The sequence below is a fragment of the Anoplopoma fimbria genome, chromosome 10, assembly GCF_027596085.1.
Source record: "Anoplopoma fimbria isolate UVic2021 breed Golden Eagle Sablefish chromosome 10, Afim_UVic_2022, whole genome shotgun sequence".
Taxonomy (NCBI): domain Eukaryota; kingdom Metazoa; phylum Chordata; class Actinopteri; order Perciformes; family Anoplopomatidae; genus Anoplopoma; species Anoplopoma fimbria.
In genome coordinates this window covers 933,790-953,630 of record NC_072458.1, presented here as the reverse complement: position 1 = coordinate 953,630, position 19,841 = coordinate 933,790, and the positions used below count along the sequence as shown (strand labels likewise).

At 40.9% G+C, this 19,841-nt stretch overlaps 1 protein-coding gene across 1 annotated transcript in view; it reads left to right on the top strand.

The window, feature by feature from the left end:
• adgrb2 (adhesion G protein-coupled receptor B2) overlaps positions 1-19,841 on the top strand; it is a 133,663-nt gene that overhangs the window by 94,380 nt on the left and 19,442 nt on the right. The window contains exons 20-29 of the mRNA XM_054606163.1: positions 1,908-1,977; positions 3,394-3,460; positions 6,246-6,331; positions 8,183-8,281; positions 11,197-11,296; positions 12,291-12,362; positions 14,573-14,665; positions 15,872-16,132; positions 18,435-18,474; positions 18,879-18,893. Of these exons, the coding sequence (XP_054462138.1) occupies positions 1,908-1,977; positions 3,394-3,460; positions 6,246-6,331; positions 8,183-8,281; positions 11,197-11,296; positions 12,291-12,362; positions 14,573-14,665; positions 15,872-16,132; positions 18,435-18,474; positions 18,879-18,893 (903 nt within the window). The remainder of the gene's footprint in view (positions 1-1,907; positions 1,978-3,393; positions 3,461-6,245; positions 6,332-8,182; positions 8,282-11,196; positions 11,297-12,290; positions 12,363-14,572; positions 14,666-15,871; positions 16,133-18,434; positions 18,475-18,878; positions 18,894-19,841) is intronic.

The window sequence follows — 19,841 nt, the reverse complement described above, 5'->3', positions numbered from 1 at the left end:
GTTTCTGCCGTTGCTGTTACTGGAATTATGAACTCTTTGTGTGACAGAGGATTTTCAGCATAGCAAATGAAGAAGCTTTCATGAATTGGATGCTGATTGTTGTGTGGCAGGAATTTGTGATGGAAAGCAAGAAGATGTTTTTTTTTTTAATATATATATATATGAAAATGTAACAGATTTTTGTGTTCTAGTGTGAAAATGTTGGCTGCATCATGCTGAATAACCTTAATTTACACTATTCCCATTATATCCCATTGACGTAGCTGTTATTTGCTACTTCAAGGACTCCATTTCCCTGAAAGACATCATTGCAGTTTCTAATAAAATCTTACTAATTACAGCCAAAGCTAAAAGTGAATTTTAACATGCATCCACATTAACATAGGGTCACAGTATACATTCAGAGGAAAACACAATCTCACTCCTTTCAGCTGAACGTCACTTCTGTTCCATTCACCCTCCATGTCACTTTATTATGCCGTCCACGCAATTGGCACCAGTGATGTTCCAGGATAATCAAGACAAATGATAACATCTGTAGAACACTGGCCAGATGTTTTGAGATATAGCTCTAGAAATTTCATCCACAACCTCTAACACCATCTCCACACACACGCACACCGTCTGTTCATTTCACTTAATATTGATCCCACCAGTCTAATCTGCCAACTCATCGATGCCCTTACCTGATACAGAGGAGGGAGAATGTATAGATAGAGAGAGATAATAACAGTGTGTGTGTATGTGTGTGTGTGTGTGTTGGGGGTACGCAGTGGCAGCCATATTATCCGCTGCACTTGCAAATGCACATGAAAATGCTTGAAACGGTCCAGCAGAGTGAAGGGGATCGAACAGCTTATCCTCCTCACGTCCATTTCGCCATTTTCTCCACCAAATTATGTGATTGAAATCAGTTGCCATGGAAACAGGAGATTTGGGGTGTGACTGGAGCTGTGTTAGATTAGCACGGGATGAATGTATAACGCATAGGTAGGTGTTTACATTACCATACACCAGTAATCGCAAGATTGATGTTGTCTAATTGAAACTTTGCGCATGCTGGTGAGTGGACCAGCCTGGCTCCCCACCATCTTATTTGTTAATGTTAATGTGACTTTTTCTAATTGCTTTTCATTTGGAGCCATAATCACAGCTTTGTTAATTACTTGAATATTTCAGAGCCAAGCTCATTACGGAGCCCCGCATATTTCCTTCTTTTTCTGGCACGTACTCTGCGACACTCAGTCTCACTCTCTTCCCCAACACACACACACACACACACACACACACACACACACACACACACACACACACACACACACACACGCAGACACACACACACACACACACACACACACACACGCACACACACACACCACACACACACACACACACACACACACACACACGCAGACACACCCACCCTGCTTGATTTCGCTAATTAACGCACAACTTATTCATCACTCCTAGCTATACCTCACATTTTATGTACCCTTTTTCAGTCTCACATGCCAACATTCATATTGTTACTCGCTCACAGGGCATTCTAAATGCGTTGGTAACCTATGGCAGTGTTAATGTATATGAGAAATGCTAAATCAAAACTTCCATCCCTGCAATGGACTAGGATCTAAGCCCAGTTTTCATGCCTGCAGCTGGACCTGTGTGTCAGGGAGAGCACATGCAGCGAGCTCTGGCTTACCTACAGAGCACCGAGTCTGTTTCAATCACATATGCACACGTTACACGCTATTGCATGGCTGCTTAGCTTTTGAATGGGGAGAGCCATATGGAGATGTTCGCACTGAAGAACCTTATTTGGCCGACATGGATCATCGTTCGCCATTAAGGCTTCCTTTTATCCTTCGTCTCACCCTTTTGATCTTTCCCTCTCTGTGTGTCTGCAGGTCTTCCAGCTCTAGTTGTAGCAGTGTCGGTGGGTTTCACCAGAGCGAGAGGTTACGGCACAGCAAGCTAGTGAGTAGCACTCTCCGACCCCCTGCACTGTTCCTCCTGCCAATCATGACTGGATTTGAATATCAGCACTGCGTCATCCGTTGCCCTGACACCCAACCATTCCAAGAATAGTGTTTTTTTGCAGTTCAAAATGAATGCATCCTGTTTTTTAGGTTTATTTCATGAACTAGTATTTTTATACTTTTATTTAATTTCTCACCAGAGGTGGTTATTAATTCAGTCGAGGCTCTAACATAAGCAGCTGAATGTATAAAGTCTGACTGTATTTTTCACATTGTTTGTATCAACAAAACAATCCAGCCATCTATCCATCCGATTTCTATAACCGCTTATTAATGTCCTGTGTCACAGGGGGACTGAAACTTCTCTTAGTATGCAGAATACATCTTAGTTGCTCATTCAATATGAAAATGACTGATTATATTAGTTATTAAGTGTTTAAGTGTTTCTCTTAAACTTATTCATGACTTAATAATTAAACAGTCTAGGTTAAACTATTGACCACCATCAAGCTAATCTTCAGAACTGTTGGGATAAAACTATTAACATAGACAGCAACCCAAGAACTGTCTACACAGTACTTTTGATCACTTTTAAATGAAGGACAAAAGCAGAAATCTCTCAAATGAATTAACCAGAAGTATTCATACCTAGGCAAAACATGTTGTTTATTTGAGACTCCATTACTTAAGTAAGAAGCCTGGAACCTTAACTTTAAAAATAAAATGAATCTCATTGAAGAGACAGCCATATGGCATATGTGAAGCGTGTTTCAGATGCTTTGTTTACTTTGGAGCAGATCATTTAAAAAGCACAATAATGGACAATTACTGTTTGGCTTAATGTTTAACAAGATATGCCAACAAAGAGCTCCAATAATAAATGGTGTAATTGATTCAATGAAAACACATCCTAAAAGATGTTTACAACTTTTTTTTTTTCTTGCTTCACTCAACATCATATTAATTTTATTATATTAATATATAATATTATATTATATTAACTGTATATTAGCTTTTAGGCTGTGTGTTTTTCATCTTCCTTTTTTATTGAGCTGCAATTAAGACAACAGCAGGGTTTCAGTATGCTCTGATGACATCACTGGAGGACACATTTAAACTCATTAAGTCTCAGTAGCTTTCGCATTTAATGAAATTTTACAATATCATATACAGTTTGGGGATATGTTTAAGGTAATGTACATAATACATTTCATTGGCACTAAGGGCAATATTTGCAGAATCAAGCACTTACCCAGCCATAGAAGTAACAGTTTTATCCCTCACTTAGGAAATTTAAGATCCTTAATTGGTTGTGTACTTGTTGTGCTTAAGTGCTTGGCACTCACAAAAAGTGGAATGTGAGACCTGAATTTGATTTTGTGCTCAAATTATTTCTGTTTTTCTTTTTCTTTAGTTGCTGGTTGTCGTTGGAGGGCGGTCTGCTGTATGCCTTCGTTGGGCCTGCTGCTGTCATTGTATTGGTGAGTCTGTCCAACATACTCTCTCAAAGAGATTATAATATGATTCTACAAATATTTCTCTAAGTTAGCCTCCAAGCTAAGAGCTTTAAAGCAGCAGCAGTGACCTCTGAGGATTTGTCCTTTTCCCTTCACCTCCCCATGTGAGCATAAGTTGAAAAGATCTTCCTAATAATGCAACACTAGCCCAGCAGCCAAATCTCTCACTCTTATATGTACTTTCAAAGTATGAGTCATTTTACCCAATGTATTTAAGGCTAAATTATTTTTTTCAGACATGAATATGTGACTCACAGTGTTCAGCACAATCATAATAATGTGGCTTATGTTTGCTTTTGCTAAATTGGTATAAAACAGACAAGAACATATAGCTTTATATTGTTCTGCAGCTAAATTGAGTGCATTGATTGCATCTCAGTGGTGTTTTAATCATCTGCTGTGTGCTGCTGCATGCAGCGGTTTCTAGGAGGCTAATTTCTGCAAAATAAATCCCTGGGTTGATATTTCCCCCACTAAGTTTAATAAGTGTGGATGGGGTTCTAAACTTTATTTTGGTAATTGCTGCCGCAGCTGCTGCTGTTGTTGTGTTTCTGCTCATGCATTAGGATTTTTTTTCTTGTTGCTTGCACACTCACTGTGTAGCCCATGTCAGGATGTAGACATGGATCAAACAGCGTCACAGATGTGCAAAGTGATGTGCATTTTCTTGTCGTAATTTCCTAACAAGAGAGGGAAAGTTTGATAGTTTAGGACACGAGGGAACTCGGGATCATATATTGCTGAATATTCATGATTATGATAATGTGGTGGCTTTACAATACTACTATTATTTAAAGGTTATGTAGTCAGAAAACACAGGAAAAATACCATTCAGTGAGATAGTACACACATGTGTGTGCTTTATCTAACAAAATCCATTGTAAATACATTAATAATAGTAAAACTAACACTTTATTTCATAAGAACGGTTAGGCGTTTGGTGTGTCTACCTTTAGGAGCTCAAAGGTGAAAGCCTTCCTGTAAAATCGGAGGACAGTTATCCTCACATCCTGTTGTGCATCAGTGTGTGGTGTTCCTTGGAATGATTCCAACCCCCTCACCGCCTCCACAATGTCGATATACACTCCACACCCCAGCTGCTATGTCCTGTAATGGTCCCCGGGCCCCCGGTGTTTTTGCTTGGGCCCCACTCTAACAAACATCTGTAGTGAGAGAGGGTTAACGGGCAGAGAAACACAGACCTTCCCACAGGACTTTTCTCTAATTAATCAACCTGGCCCTGGGCAAATAGCAGAGCAGAATGATGCTGACTCACAGAGCTGGGGCCAGACATGACTGGCATGACAATAATGCTCTCACAATCTGGAACATCGTAGGTAGTTGTCAGCAGCAACACTCACATGAGGGGGAAGGGGATCAAAGAGAGACAGAGAGAGAGAGAGAGTTCTTTAGCAAATTGCAAAAGCTGCCAGATGTACCGTAGATGCAGCGAAGGAATAGGCTTCAAATCAAAATCCGGCTTCTGCAAAAGCTGCAAAAAAACTGAAAATTCGAGTGACCGCATCAAAGTCAGACTTTAACTGCTCAACCACTCAGCTCTTTCTTCTTATTTCCAGCAACCGTGTATTGAATCTATAAAATGTTTCTTCCTAGCCAGAAGCTGTCCCTGGTGACAGATGAAGGAAGGGATCCAGGCAGACGTTCGGTTTAGGACCTTGATAAGAATAGGAATGCATTGCATACACAGCGCGTCAATGTCATTTGTTGCTAATGGACCGCTGACATCCCAAAGAACACTAACAGATGAATAACCAAACAGGAACTCTACAGGGAAACCCATAAACGGTGACAGAAAGAGTACAGATGAAATCAGGATTAGAAGGAATATGTCGCTGGCATAGACTATCTCCCAGATGGGCAGGATTTCAGAGCGGAAGAGGTCTTCATGTGGCAAGCCTTGGCTCAGATCTCTGTGAGCGTGTGCCTAATAGAATCTTTGTCACTGGGTCACTATGGCCAGATGTTTGGCGGGCTTAGCTTGGGGCTCCTTATTTGTAAGAAAAGCCAGCAAACGTTTAATATATTACAAAAGAAATCTCCATGGGACCACAATGCAATTTTGTGTGCTTGCAAGCTAACTTCACAGAGTACCTTTAAAGTCTGCAATTGTATTCCTCACAGGCTGAATGGAGTGCTGCTCAGCACCATTGCTCTCATTACTGCCACTAGTGGCTGGGAGCAATACTGCAGGAATCAATTATCTTACTGCACATCTTCAATGATGAATACAAGGAGGAAAAGCATTATTAGATCATACATTTTCGTAGAGATTGGCCAAATGGAAAGCTGCATGCATCAGTTGTATAAAAGCATATGCCATGCTGTTATAATATGGTTGAATTTGAGTTTACTTCGTTAAATATATTTTAATCTCTCTGTTTTAGGGCCATGGCATCACAAATATGTATAGTTGGGATGCCGTTGTTATTATTATAAATATGTTCCACTTACTCTTAGGACATTTTGGCTGTTATGGATTTTAAAAACTGTGAATTAATGTATGCTTTTTCGATAAAAAATGTTATTGAAATAAGCTTTAAGCTAATCCTGCATATGAGCGAGTCAGCCTGGGAGCCCTGACAGCAAAGGCCCCGTCACTGTCAGTCTTAAACTTGTGGGACAATGAAAAAAGGAATTGTCTTTCTTGTATTGTGCATGAACTGAATTGCTGTTGGCGTCCCATCTATAATAGCAATCCTAATCAAACTGTTCTCTCTGTCTCTCTCAGGTCAATATGCTCATTGGAATTGTTGTGTTTAACAAGCTCATGTCACGAGACGGCATCTCAGACAAGTCTAAAAAGCAACGAGCCGGGTAAGTTAACTTTCTAATCCCTCTGCATCTCACACACACACATACACACACACACAAACACACACACACACACACACACAGCTATGCGCAAAGGACCTCAACACACAGCGCTTAGTCATCCATCAACACAATTCTTGGTGGGAACCGACAACAGAATTGCTGCATTAAATAAATCTCTCTGGCAGACACAAACTCAGGGAGACAACATTTTAATGGCAACTAATTTCAACGGCTTTCAAGGGTCTCTGAACGCACACCAACGTGTGCACCTGTGCCTTCCGGAGAAAAAAGAATGAAAAATATGGTCCAATTTGGCATCAAAATGACAAGACATCTGTTATGTTCTGTTGCTCTGTGAAATCTATCAGCATTTCACCATCGCTTCCACTTCTATTTATCTCCGTGTTATGTGACATAGGTGAATATGGAGGATATATAAATCAATGGCAGATGGAATCCTAATTACATACACACATAACAGGGGGATCATGGGGGTGAAATCGTATGCACGATTGAAATCCGTTATTCTTTCAGACATGCACACAAGTGATGTGCATACATATAAGACACGCATGTTTATGCATCCACCTAGAACATTATTTCTATTAAAGCTGTTGGTGGTTGTTCATCATCTTTACTAATCCTATGAGTGGAGATTTCCTCAGCTCTCGCGGCTAAATCCATGTTTTCATTTCCATTTCCATATCTATTGATTTAGTTTTTTTCTTCCTATTTTTCTCTCTCTCATTACCTTTCCTCCAATGTCTGTCTCTTGCACAGATTTATATTGACAATTTGTGTATAGCTGCAAGGGTTAACATTACCGATTGGCTCCCTGGGGGGTTGATAAGCTTTTGTTAACATTTGATGCAACTGAGATTAAATCGACTGATGTGCACAAACACACCTACATGAAGAGACAAACAGATGCACCCTTCTTTGTTCCAGGCTAAATCCTCGGTGTTATCCGAGTATTAAGCACATTCCCTCTCAGATTCTCAGAAGTGTGTGTTCATAGGTGCACACATATCGAGAAACGCTCCCGCACACAGTAGTTTCTCGTGTTGCTAACAGGACAGGCTGTCATTAGCAAAATGTATTTCCTTGTGAAGCCGTGGGGATGTGGCAGGCGCTAAGGCAATGAGCTGTGATGGGACGCTAATGTAGCATAGCCCGTGCATGGCCCGAATTATTCTCCACTTGCGGTACACAATAATGCACACACACACATTTGATCACAGGAACACACACACTGTTTCTCTCCATCTGAGTAGTCAACTGTAAGTAAACAACCAAAGTCTTTTTCTTCCTCTGCGTCCTGATAAAGCTCCATTGTGCACAGCCCTGTGGAATTAGATAGTCGGTGTATTTCCTGTCTGTGTCACTGTGTTCTGTAAAATCACATTATTCTACTGTAACATTGCAATGTCCGTCTCTCACTTTCTCTCCACTTGCTCTGAATCAATCTTTGTATTCTGACTGTTATTCATTGCTGCTACTTTTTTAAGATCTGTTTTTAATTTGCCTTTCTTTCTTTCTTTCTTTTCTCCCCCCCCTTTTTTCTTTTCCCCCACCCTCTCTGTGTTGTGTCAACCTCTTCTCCTTTTTTTTTTTCTTGTTCTTTTGGCAACTTTGACACCTGCTCATTCACCTGTCGCCATTACTGCAATTTGTGTTTGCACAAACATTCCCCACCCAACTCCCTCTTCTCCTCCCCACATGGCTGCGTGTATATGTGTGTGTGTGTGTGTGTGTGTGTGTGTGTGTGTGTGTGTGTGTGTGTGTGTGTGTGTGTGTGTGTGTGTGTGTGTGTGTGTGTGTGTGTGTCTCTGTGCACATGTCCTAAACAAGTGTCCCAGCGGAGGCGCGTAGCCGACTACTCCTGAAATGCTCCAAGTGTGGTGTGATCTCGAGCACCGCTTTGTCCAGCTCGACTGCCAGCAGCGCCATGTTAGTCCATCTTCATCTTTCTATTTGTTTCTCTCTCCCCATTTCTCTCTCTCTCTCTCTCTCTCTCTCTCTCTCTCTTTGTCTCTTACTCTCCATTATCCTCTCTCTATCTATCTCTCTCTCTCTCTCTCTCTCCTATATTGGTTCCACCACCTTAAGCTGTTGTTCACAGGGAGTACACAATATATTTCAGATATATTCAGTTGAACAATGGAATGAGGAGCATTATTACGTATATACTGGAGCTCCATGCATTTAAATTGTTCTGTTTTAGAGCATCTTTTAGAATTTGTAGAAAACATATCTCAGAAAGACCACTGAAGAAATTCATTTTCTTATTGTTATCTGAAAATAGTCTTTAAATGTGTGTATGGCTCTGGAAGAAGCCTTGTAAAGTCAGCATTACCAGGGGTTGTTGAGTTTGAAAGGTCTAACAACCAATGCTATAATCCAATGTTTTTGGAACTTTATCTCCCACTAAAAGTCACAATATCTTGGCTTGTTTTGCATTTTTCTTTCCTCCATATTTAATAGTGAACATTATCCAAACAATGCAGCGACAAAAGACTCTGATAAACAGTGTACTACTATAAGCGATAATTAAGAATTCAAAACGGAAAAAAAGGAATGTAGAGACACTGGTAGATGTATAGCAGTTATTTGTATTTACATTATTATATTTCTCTATATGCTTCTCTTTGGCGGAGCTGTATTTATCATTCTGAACTTCACTAAAGCAGCTGTTTTCTGTGTAAAGATATAGTTGAGTAATGTCTACCAGATCAGAGAATGAAGTTGCTCTCCCGCTGTGTGTGTGTTGTTATTTGAAGTTCTCCTTGCTTTATTGACATAGTTGAAGTTCTCCTTGCTTTATGACATAGCCGCGCTATCCTTGCATGCTTTTAGTACATGTGAGCGCGCCCGCCTGGTAATTGCACGGCCGCTGTTCTGCGCTGCTCTCATATGGCGCTAACAGCCGATAACGCCGTCCTGGCCAAAGGCGTCGTTGCACAAGTGTAGCACCAACCCCTCAGGTTCCCCCTTAAGGTAAACTCTGTTAGCGCTGTCAGCACTTTGGATGTAGTTTGCACCGTTTGCTATGATTTGCCAGCTCACCGTCGACATGTTCAGAGCTGTTGAGAGGCAGTCAAAAGGCTCCCAATCCCAGATCCATTAAAGTATTTCACAGTCCCTCTACCAGTGTCTCCTATCAGGTCTGTACATGTTCAAAGGTGCTGTTATAGTGTAACAAGAAACAAAAACAGATGGCCAATTTATTTTTGAAAACACACTTGTTGCAATCTTAATGAGAGGCTTGTTGTCAAGGTTTCATGTTCAGAGCAGCAAATCTGTTAATGAAAGACCCTCCTTCCGTTTTACTCTTGCAAACAATGTTGTGCATATTTAACTATGTCCTTGTGCAAATCTCTCATTATGGCTTTGTGTTTACTTTGGAAGAGCGCTCTGTTTAAAGTAGGAACTCTGTTCTTGGCTGTGTTGTTTCACGATTGAACGCTAATGGGATGAGATTGCCTATTTGCAGTAACAAGTTTGTATCAGTTACTAGTTGTCCCTGGGAAAACAGAAGGCCATTATTGACTTTCTTTCACAGCGTTTTGCTGATCTCAGATCCTCCTACATCTTTGCCGAATGCACATGAAACTATTATTCCATTTGTCATCTATATTCACATTACTGCACTTTTACCTTCTGTTTGCAGTATACTATTTGTTTGGGAATTCCTTTAAATAATCTGCCTACAGAGATCCTAGTGTGAAACCGTAATCAAACAGCATGTGCTGTGCAATTTCTGTGTTTACTGAAATAGCATTCAAACACAAGAACTTGAATATTGCTGGTAGTACACACTCCCCTTGTTCTCTGTTGCTTTACTATATAGTAAGCCTGGTTCTATTTATACCAAAGTGTCTTGATAAAGCTCTAAAGACTATAACTTGGGAATTTATTTCTATAAACAGATAACCACCATTTAAAAAAACGCTTTCCCCATATTTCTTTCCTTCCTAATGACCTTGAAGAACTTTAAAATATAACAGCTCATTAAAAAACACTTATTATGTATGATGAGGTGCACTTGCAGTATTAGTAGAGTGTGTCTTTCCACATAGAATGTAGGCCTGTTGCTGTAGTCAACCATATTATGTTGTTAAAAAACACAGTAAACAACAGCTGGAAAGTTTACACGTTAACAAGAGCACAGCTTTGGCTTTATTGCTCTATTTTCTCGTTTATTCATTGCCTTTGACATGCACCTGTGAAGGGGCGTGCATATTTATCATCGTAGTCTGTCTGTCAGACTTCCATAAAACCTGGAATATGTGCTCAAACAGCATGAATATTTTAAATTGGTGTCTGACTCCATAGAGTTACAGATGCACACATACACACACATACACACACACTGGCTCTTCAGAAGCCCCCGTGTCAGTACTTGTCAGTGGCCTGTCTTCCCCGTCCCTGGTGGCCCCATCGCCTCACAATCCACCAGCGTGACACTTACATGCGCATCAACCATGTAATTGTGAGCAATTTTTCAGTCTCGTAACTACATGTATCTACCGGATTACACATCATCTTCCACTTTTCAGTTGAAGTATTAAGTGTGATGCAAATCTCTGTGTGCCAATCAGCTTCAAATTGCCCACCACGGAATCTAAGACTCATGTGTATGTGTGTGTATATGTAATGGTGTGTGTGTGTGTGTGTGTGTGTGTGTGTGTGTGTGTGTGTGTGTGTGTGTGTGTGTGTGTGTGTGTTTGTGGATGAGAAATTGAGTTTTGTGACTTACCAAAGCTGGCTGGTCTGGTTTGAGACTGAACCCCCTGTTACTTCTCCTTCTTTCCCTTCCTGAACCCCCCCCCCGTGTCTGCATTGCTTTCTCTTTTCTCTTGCAGGGCGTCTCTGTGGAGCTCCTGTGTGGTTCTCCCCCTGTTAGCATTAACCTGGATGTCAGCAGTGCTGGCCATAACCGACCGGCGCTCCACACTCTTCCAGGTGATGTATCTCAGTAACACTAGCAGACGCTCACACATAGTTACCTACAAACATACACCTGTGATGCATCATTGAAAAGCAGCTTTATAATTGGGTATAGGATTAAGAAATGACACATAACAATGTGTTTTGTAGTAGAAAAAAAACAAAACTGGCTCAATTCTTGTAATTTTATTACGTTTGGCCATGAAGACAAAATGTTCAATGCTGAAAGCTACAAAGTGTAAAAAGAGAATAGGCAATTGAAAAAAAAAATAGGATTTGCATTAAAAAATTACAAGAAAAGAAGAACCTACCATCCCCGCTGTGTCAGCAGAGACAGTCTATGAATGAAAGTATGAACGCCTGTGAAGATTTTTTATGAATAAACATGACTTGGCTGACTCATTTCATTCCCATATCAGTGTTTTTCACTACCGTATTAACACAGGATATTATAATACGGTGGTTGTAGTGCCTTAGAGACAATTCAAGCATTACCGCAAGATTTATTTTCTTATTTTTCTGAGCATTTTGCGAGCCTCAACTTTTCACCACATCATAAAACAAGGCAACATTAAAATAAACAAAAATGTTTTATTCCATTTCCAACTGTATAAAACCGAAAAAGATTTAAAAGTAGATTGCTTTGCAATTTTACCACAGCTGAGAATAGTAATGCTGGTTGTCTAGGTAACACAATACACGTTCTTTCTAAAATGATTCTGCACAATGTAAGCAGCCGAATGCCTACAGCTTTTTTGTGGATAGCTGTTCCACATTAGAATGCCTCTTCTGTGGGGAAAAACTGTCAAATGCAGCAATGGTGCCAACTATTGATTAAAGTTCTTATATATTAACTGTAACGTATTGTATGTATGGTGGGTAAAGAGAGTATGGAGGGGTTTTTCCAGGCAAACAAAATTAACTTTAAATGGGGTATCATGGTTTGGGTTTGGGACCCACTACGAGGATGTGCAATAATTCACAAGCAAATATTTCTTGTCTCCTCCAGGTCCTCTTCGCCGTCTTTGACTCCGTCCAAGGTTTTGTCATCATCACTGTCCACTGTGCAATGCGCCGCGAGGTGAGTCCAGTTTCCTCCTCCTCCTCCTCCTCCTCCTGCTAAGCAGCTGTGTGGATCCCAGACGCATTGAGTTCATACATTTTTAAATCAGCACCACAAAGTGACCTGACTGACATTTTTTGTTTTGCAAATGTCATGTTAGTTTCCGGGTCGGTCTGAAGTCACGGCAGTACACAGGCAAATCAGACATGAGAGGGATTAGCACGGTATTTAATGTCCTATGTTGCGGCGCTTCTTCGCCATAATGCAGTATCATAGTACAGTATTGTCTGTCTGATCCAAGGCTGCTTTAAGGAGCTTACTGAGATGCTGTATGGAATAAGACGCTAAGTCCCTAACTAATACCCCTAGTGACTTTTATGCCACAGGCTTTGCTCTGCCCCCCGGGATGCAGAATTTTAAGCTCATTGTCCACATACATGTAGCCATGCCCTTGAGACAGACATTTACACACACACACACATTTTTCTACGGTCTAACTCACGTTCGCACTTGCTACAATGAACAGATTTACAATGTCATCAGTTTTCCATGAATGTGTTGCTGATGCACGTACACCACACACAGACTTCCCTATATCCAAGAGATCATTACGATATTGACTGCAGTGCATGGTGTGTAAGTGAATCCTTAAATGCTTGGAATGCTTAGCTGCATTAAATCGATATCACAAAAGCAGCAGGGATCAGTGTACAGTAAATCCAGGAATTATTTATTGTAAATGTATGAAAATCCCCCTGCATAAATCCTTCGTGGCTGCCGAACAACAGGCAGAGTGGTGTGGCACATCAGAGGGAGGGAGGGAGGGATGAGAGGAAAGAAGGGGGAGAATGAGGAAGCATAACAAGCAAAACAAGAGAAAAGGCAGCACAAAGGGGTGATGATATGCGAAGTAAAGTACAGACAAAAAACTAAAGCAACGTGCCGAGCAACGCTCCTTGATAGCGCTCGTCGCATGTGAGGGTGCAGTGGAGCGGCGCTGGCACAGGTGACCTGCTGAGTCGAGGGGAAGGCTAGCAAATGAACATGTGCAATTTTAGTATGAGGTATATTGTGAAAAAGAGCAACGGAGGGACTTAGTTAAGTGAGGAGTGGAAGGAGAGAACGGAGGGTGGAACACAAATTGCATGCAGAGATCTGCGAGGGGGAGAAGGAAAAAAAGACGTGATTCAAGAGCATTGTAGGGGAGGAAGAAATGGAGATGAAGGTGGAGAGAGAGGTATGGACACATAGAAGGGGGATCTTCACTTTGAAGTCAGAATGAGCTACATTGCCAACAGACACTCCAGCAGAGAGCGGGGAACAAACGCCACCAAGGATGAGTATGGACATAAAGAGAAGAGACGGATGGAGGGAAACAATGGAGGCGATACCCCGGCCCATGCAGTATTAATTTGACATGGATTATTTTCAAATCCACTACATCTGTAGCGGCACACACACACACACACACACACACACACACACACACACACACACACACATGCGACCACCCAGCGAGATTGAAGATGCTCTCATTCGCTCTTGCAATGCTTCTTACACGAGCACTCTTGTTTCCACTCATAAGATTCTTACGGGATTTGGCAGCAGCAACAGTGAGAAATGGTGTTGCTCCGCAGCAAGTTACCAGAGTATCTATAATACGGAGCCTGATGTGGGAAAAGAATCTCAAAAGTTGGTTGTGAAACATAATGCACAGGGATTCGTTTGATTTTGTGTGTGTTGTAAGATCTCGACCTTTGACGGTGGGCTGGTGTGTATTTTCATAGATGTCATTTGTAGGAGGATAAATCAAAACAGTGACAGTGCAAAGGCCCATGGGTTAGAATATCTTTATACTGCGCCAGCACTTTTAATTTGGACTGAGCGCCACTGCCACGTGCTTTCTATACCAAATCCACTGACTGTTACATAAGCTACAAGCCGAGCTAAATTTTAGTGAAGAATATGGATTTTCCGTTTACTTTGATTTTTCCGTAATTTAGTATTGACTGACCATCTGTCATTGGAGAAATAAAGACGAAGAATATAAAATGTCTGAGGGAGACAGTTCCCCATGCTCAATTTGCCAAACTAACTGAAGTAAAAGTTCCTGCACTAACTTCTTTCATTGCATCCTCCCTTCCTCTCCTTCATCATTCTGCCCCCCTCCGACTTTTCCCCTCTATATTCATCCTTCCTCTCCCCAATCTCTTATTCCGCCCCTTCAGGTGCAGGATGCGGTGCGCTGTAGGATGGGGGGATGTAAAGACGACAGTGAAAACTCGCCAGACTCCTGCAAGAATGGACAGGTGCAGATCATGGTGAATAGCATTCCATTTCATCCTACATTGCAATCCATTAGCCTCAGCCTTATATTAACCAGGCTGGAGCTTTCTAGAAGCTTCAGCTCCAATAGCAAGAAGCATGATTGCTGTTATTGAAGTGCCAAAACTCATACCTGGCTCTCTTCATTATTGTTTATGCATTATGCATCTTCAAATTTTATTTTCCCCCCAAAAAATGTTTGATTTCATTCCACATAGAAATTGCAATATCTCTCCCAGCCTGAAACTGACTTCCTACAGTGCCATAATTAGAAATGAGAAAATGTCAGCAAATACCATTTTTGTAACAATATCCTGCTTAAATTAATATCAATGCGTTTTAAACATTCTCGGTGTGCAGACTTCAATCAAACACTTCAGCACTTTTATTTAATTTGAACCTAAACTTCTTCCTCTGTATTTGAAGAGCACAGAGCCCCCGTAACGTTATTGTTGGTCCAAATGTGGCATAATAGTGTGATAAATCATATAGACTTGATCTGCCCTGCTACTGTCAGTACAGTTACAGAGCATGAGCGACTATCGCAACGCTCTTCCCTTTATTTCTCCCTCAGACCTGTTTGCGGTAACGGTTATGGCTTTCTGAACGCCCCTCTGAGGTTTTCAATATTAAACGTTGGAGACATCATTCCGCTCAGGGGAACCCATTATGACACATTTTCTGTTTTCATAACCGAGAGGAACAGTCTAACTGTGCTTATTTGAGTTAAAACGTATTGTTATCATACACACAGCTCGTTGCTATGCCAACTGTTGCTCTATTCAGAACGGCAGCTGGTAAACCTTGAAGTTCTCTATAAATGTGTATGACTTTGAAGAACTCTTCTCAGACGCCACATGTGCATGAAGGACTGTTGTATGGCACAATACCCTTGAGAATAATAATTGTGATGGATTATTTGCTGAAGCTGCCACCAGTCAGGCTCTATCACCATCATAATTACACTCAGATGTCCTCGCTTTATTCACCGTAAATCTCATTGAATGTTAAACCCCTAACATCTACAGAAATCGTAAAGATGCAAAAACGTAGCTATACCTTCTTGAATCAAAGTCGTCCTTAAAAAAAAGTCCCTTTTAATCTACGATTTAAACGCAGTGCTTTCCTCTACAAAACTGATCATATTTCCGCCTGTAACATTTCAACTTTATGTTTTCCATGAATTTGTTTTACACCATCAGAATTGCCAAAATGTGAGCTACTGTGGGCAGCAGTGTGGCGCTCTGCGTTATGGCACTTCCCCGTGCCTGTCCGGTTGCCACCCACAGCAGTTCCCACCAGCGGCCCAGCAGCAGGCCTGTTACCACAGTCTGCCCCACAGCAACCACAACCACGGGCTGGAGCACAGCCACGCCCTCAGCCACGCACATGAGCATAACCACATCCTGAACAACCATGCTCATAACCATAACCACGCCCACAACCACATCGGCAGCCAACCAGTATGTCACCTCCAGTAAATATACCGTCAGTATGAATAGTAAAGCCCATAGATGGAGAAAGGTGGAATCTGTAAAACAATACTTTACACACAAATAGGAACATTTATTAAAGGAATGCTTAGACGTTTTGAAAGACACACTTATTTGACATCTTTTCATTAGATGAGAACATGGATACCACTTTAATTATTTTACAGTAAACATGGACCCACAGCCAGCAGCTGGTAAGCTTAGTTTTGCACAAAAACTGGAAAAGGCTCTTAAGATCTCTAATTAACATGTTTTATCTTGTTTGTTTAATCCTAACAACAAAAAGAGATTGTGGTTTTAAAGGGGATTATATGCCGTACAGCTTCTTTGCTGTATGCCCAGTGACTTTTTGAAGTCTTGTTGTCAAGGTGTGATTGACACGACTTCAGAAGGTCACTGCTCCCAGCCAGGAAAAGGTCCGGCACATAAATCCCTGTAAAATCACAATAAAAACATATATTTTTTTTTAAATCAGTTTTTTAAATGGATTAACCAAACAAGATATGTTGGTCTAAATACCGAGGTTAGAGATTCTTTTTTCACCATGTTTCCAGTCTTTGTCTAAGCTAATCCATTGCTGGTGGCATCTTCATATTTAGGGTACAAAAATGAGAGTTGTATCAATCTTACCACAAAAGTATTAACCAAAAATGTCAAACAATTTTTTCAACCACCCCAAAAAATATTGCATAAAATTCTGTTTTGTTTTGAGTACATATTGCACCTTTAAATATTAGTTGGAATAGCTGTGATGTATAAATAGAAACTTCTACTATAGCAAGGTAACAAACCTCTTTGGCCATTTAGTTTTTTTATTTAGGAGATAATGTTTTTTTTGCATTCATTTCGATAGTAACCTCCCCAAGAATGCTGAATATTATAGGGTGTTTACTCAACATAGTCAATGGGACTCAACAATAGGACTGTGTTCCCTTGTGGTGTTTTTACCCAACAGTTAATGTTGATGACTCACTGTACTTAACCTGAGAGGCTGTTACAGAGAGAGTGTGTTATAGTTAAGATAAAGATGATTTGTTTTTCTCAATTTGGATGGCAGAGAGAGACAGAGAGAGAGCGAGAGAGAGAGAGAGGTTTCTTTCATATCCTCATCCGGCTATTTAGTATAGACCCATTTATGGTGCTGCGGGTGATTTTCCTACTAAGAGCTTTTCAGCTCCTCTGAGACCTTTGCGCATTCTCTCCATCTCTCTTTCAGTTTTTCATTCCCCCCCTTGCTCCTCTCTTTGCCTGTGTGGCGTGCCCAAACTGTCTAAAATCTGTAGTTTATTATCCAAACAAAGGCTTTTGTAAATGAATCCCGCCGAGGACAGGAGGAGGCTGTATGGTGAGAGAAGGGAGGACCACAGCTGCATAGCAATGAGCTTCACTTTCACTGAAGTTTTTCGGAAACTTGAGCGGTGGCCATTTTTTTTATAAAACAACACTTCTTCATTCAACCCACCACCCTTTGGGTTTGGGAGTTATTCTTTTACCCCCCAAGGAGTAGTGCCACCCTGCTTTCCTCAAGTGGATTGTAGATCCAAGCAGCAATAAACATCATATTTTTCATAGCTTATCTACATTAATTGAGAATATTGAGTGCAGGTGAAACTCAGTGCCGTGTGGATTTTTGGATTTTTTTTGGTCGTTGGTGAGAATGAATCGTAAAAGCGTTTGGATTTTTATTATGTTATGTATTTCTTTTTTTTCTCCAGTCTATGAAAAGCTAGGTTGGAAGATGAAAAAAGTTTTGCTTCGACTGGCACAGCAGATAATAGTTTTGCTGCAGTGTAAATTTCTCTCCGTTTGCATTCAGACGATGGCGAGGTGACTGATGAGGCATACAGTAGCATTACATACCTGGCAAAACACCACGGCATGCTGCTCCTCTCTTTCAAAACTATTTGGTTCTGCTGCCGGGAACTGATACACATCATGAACAAAGTAGCAGTGTGTGCCATCACACAGAAGTGTCTGTTCTTTTCGGTTTGAATAGACTTTCGACATATTCACTATGAAGAAATAAAAACTGAACATTTCTGTGTCTCGTTCACAGAGGGTATTACTGATGGACTGGGTTTTAAAGTGTCACCATGGCAACAGATCATGTCCTTGTCTTTAGTTTTTAAATTACAGTAGAGCATCAGAGTCATTGGATACAGCATAACCATTCGAGATCCAGTCACTCATTTTGCCTGCGGCTTTATTGATGTGGTGAATGTTATGACACTCATTGCCTTTCCTTTCTTTCTACCCTGCCTCCCTCTCTCAGACGGATTTTGAGAAGGATGTGGATTTGGCATGTCAAACAGGTGAGCTCTCCCTTCCACCTGATTTCTCTTTCCCTTTCTCCCTTTGTCCAATACAGGAATAGCAATGCAAGAGGCAACGGAGAGCTATAACTGACCTTGCTGCTGTGCGTGTTGATAAAATGACAGGAGATGATTTTCTACATCTCGACACAGTTGTCCACAAATTTATATTATGCCTTATCAATCACTGTGAATCTGCCCAATAAGTGTTCAGCGAGCATATGTTTTGATGAGACCGTGTTTAATTGTGCATGATAATAACACTCCTCAGCGTGTTCAGGCCTGTTTCACTCACTGCTGACAATGGTCTTGTGTGTGGGCGTTTAGATGTGCTGCAAATGTACCCCAATGTGTTGTGCTTTGAAATATTAACACCGTCACTTTCCCCCCCTCCATCCTTGCAGAGAGAGGACACCCATGTAAGTTTTGCACCCGATTGAGCTTTTTAACACTGCCTGGTCAATCCCTAGATTTAAATCATTCCTATAGACAAATCTGGATTGAAGGGGGAAGTTAAGAAGCCGCCATTACTGCAGTGGCCCCTCACTTGTTAACAATGTCTGTAATGAATTTCACTTCTCAAGCAATTTTGCCAACAAATCTGCCAAATACATCCTGAAGAACCCTTTCAATAGAAATGACAAAACTCTTCAGTACAATTTTGAGTTTTAACAAATTGCTACATGTCTTCTTTTGGGCTCTGCTGTTATCAGCTGCTTCAACAATAGAAACTAAAAGCCACAACGTCTGCTCAATAGAATTAAATTCACTTGATTAAATTTCCATTAAATCTTTATTTTTTAGCAACCGCGAAAGACAAAGCCACCCGGCATATCTACAGCTAATTGGTACTTTCTTTCTTTTTCTGGTTAAAATTCCACTTTTACAGTATCCCCTGCTTCCTTTTTTTTAATGCTGAATTTCTTCTGATAACAATGCAAGAAATCACAGAGTGATGACTTACATCAGAAGCAAGGAAGTAATTCCCTAAGGGTCTAGAGTTATTTCGTACTGCATTTTGATATCCACTCTGCGGATGATGGACAGGAGCGGTACGTTAATGTAAAAGTTTTTTGCCCCAAGCGCTGTGTAATAATGAATAATATGTTACTTTCACATTCTAAAATGACTACCTTCATTTGTTATGGGTGGTGAACGCTGACAATGATAAACCCAAACATCTCTGCTTCCACTGTCTGTGTAGAAGTGTTCAGTTGAGCGGTGCCACTGCAGTAATGGCTGTGGCGCTTGAAAGCGCAACACATAAAACAACCGCCAGATTTGTCTATAGGTCATTCTCTGGGTCTCCGCTGTTGGATGCAGATGTGAAGGGATCAGCTTTGCCAAAACTTATCCAGTCCTCTCAC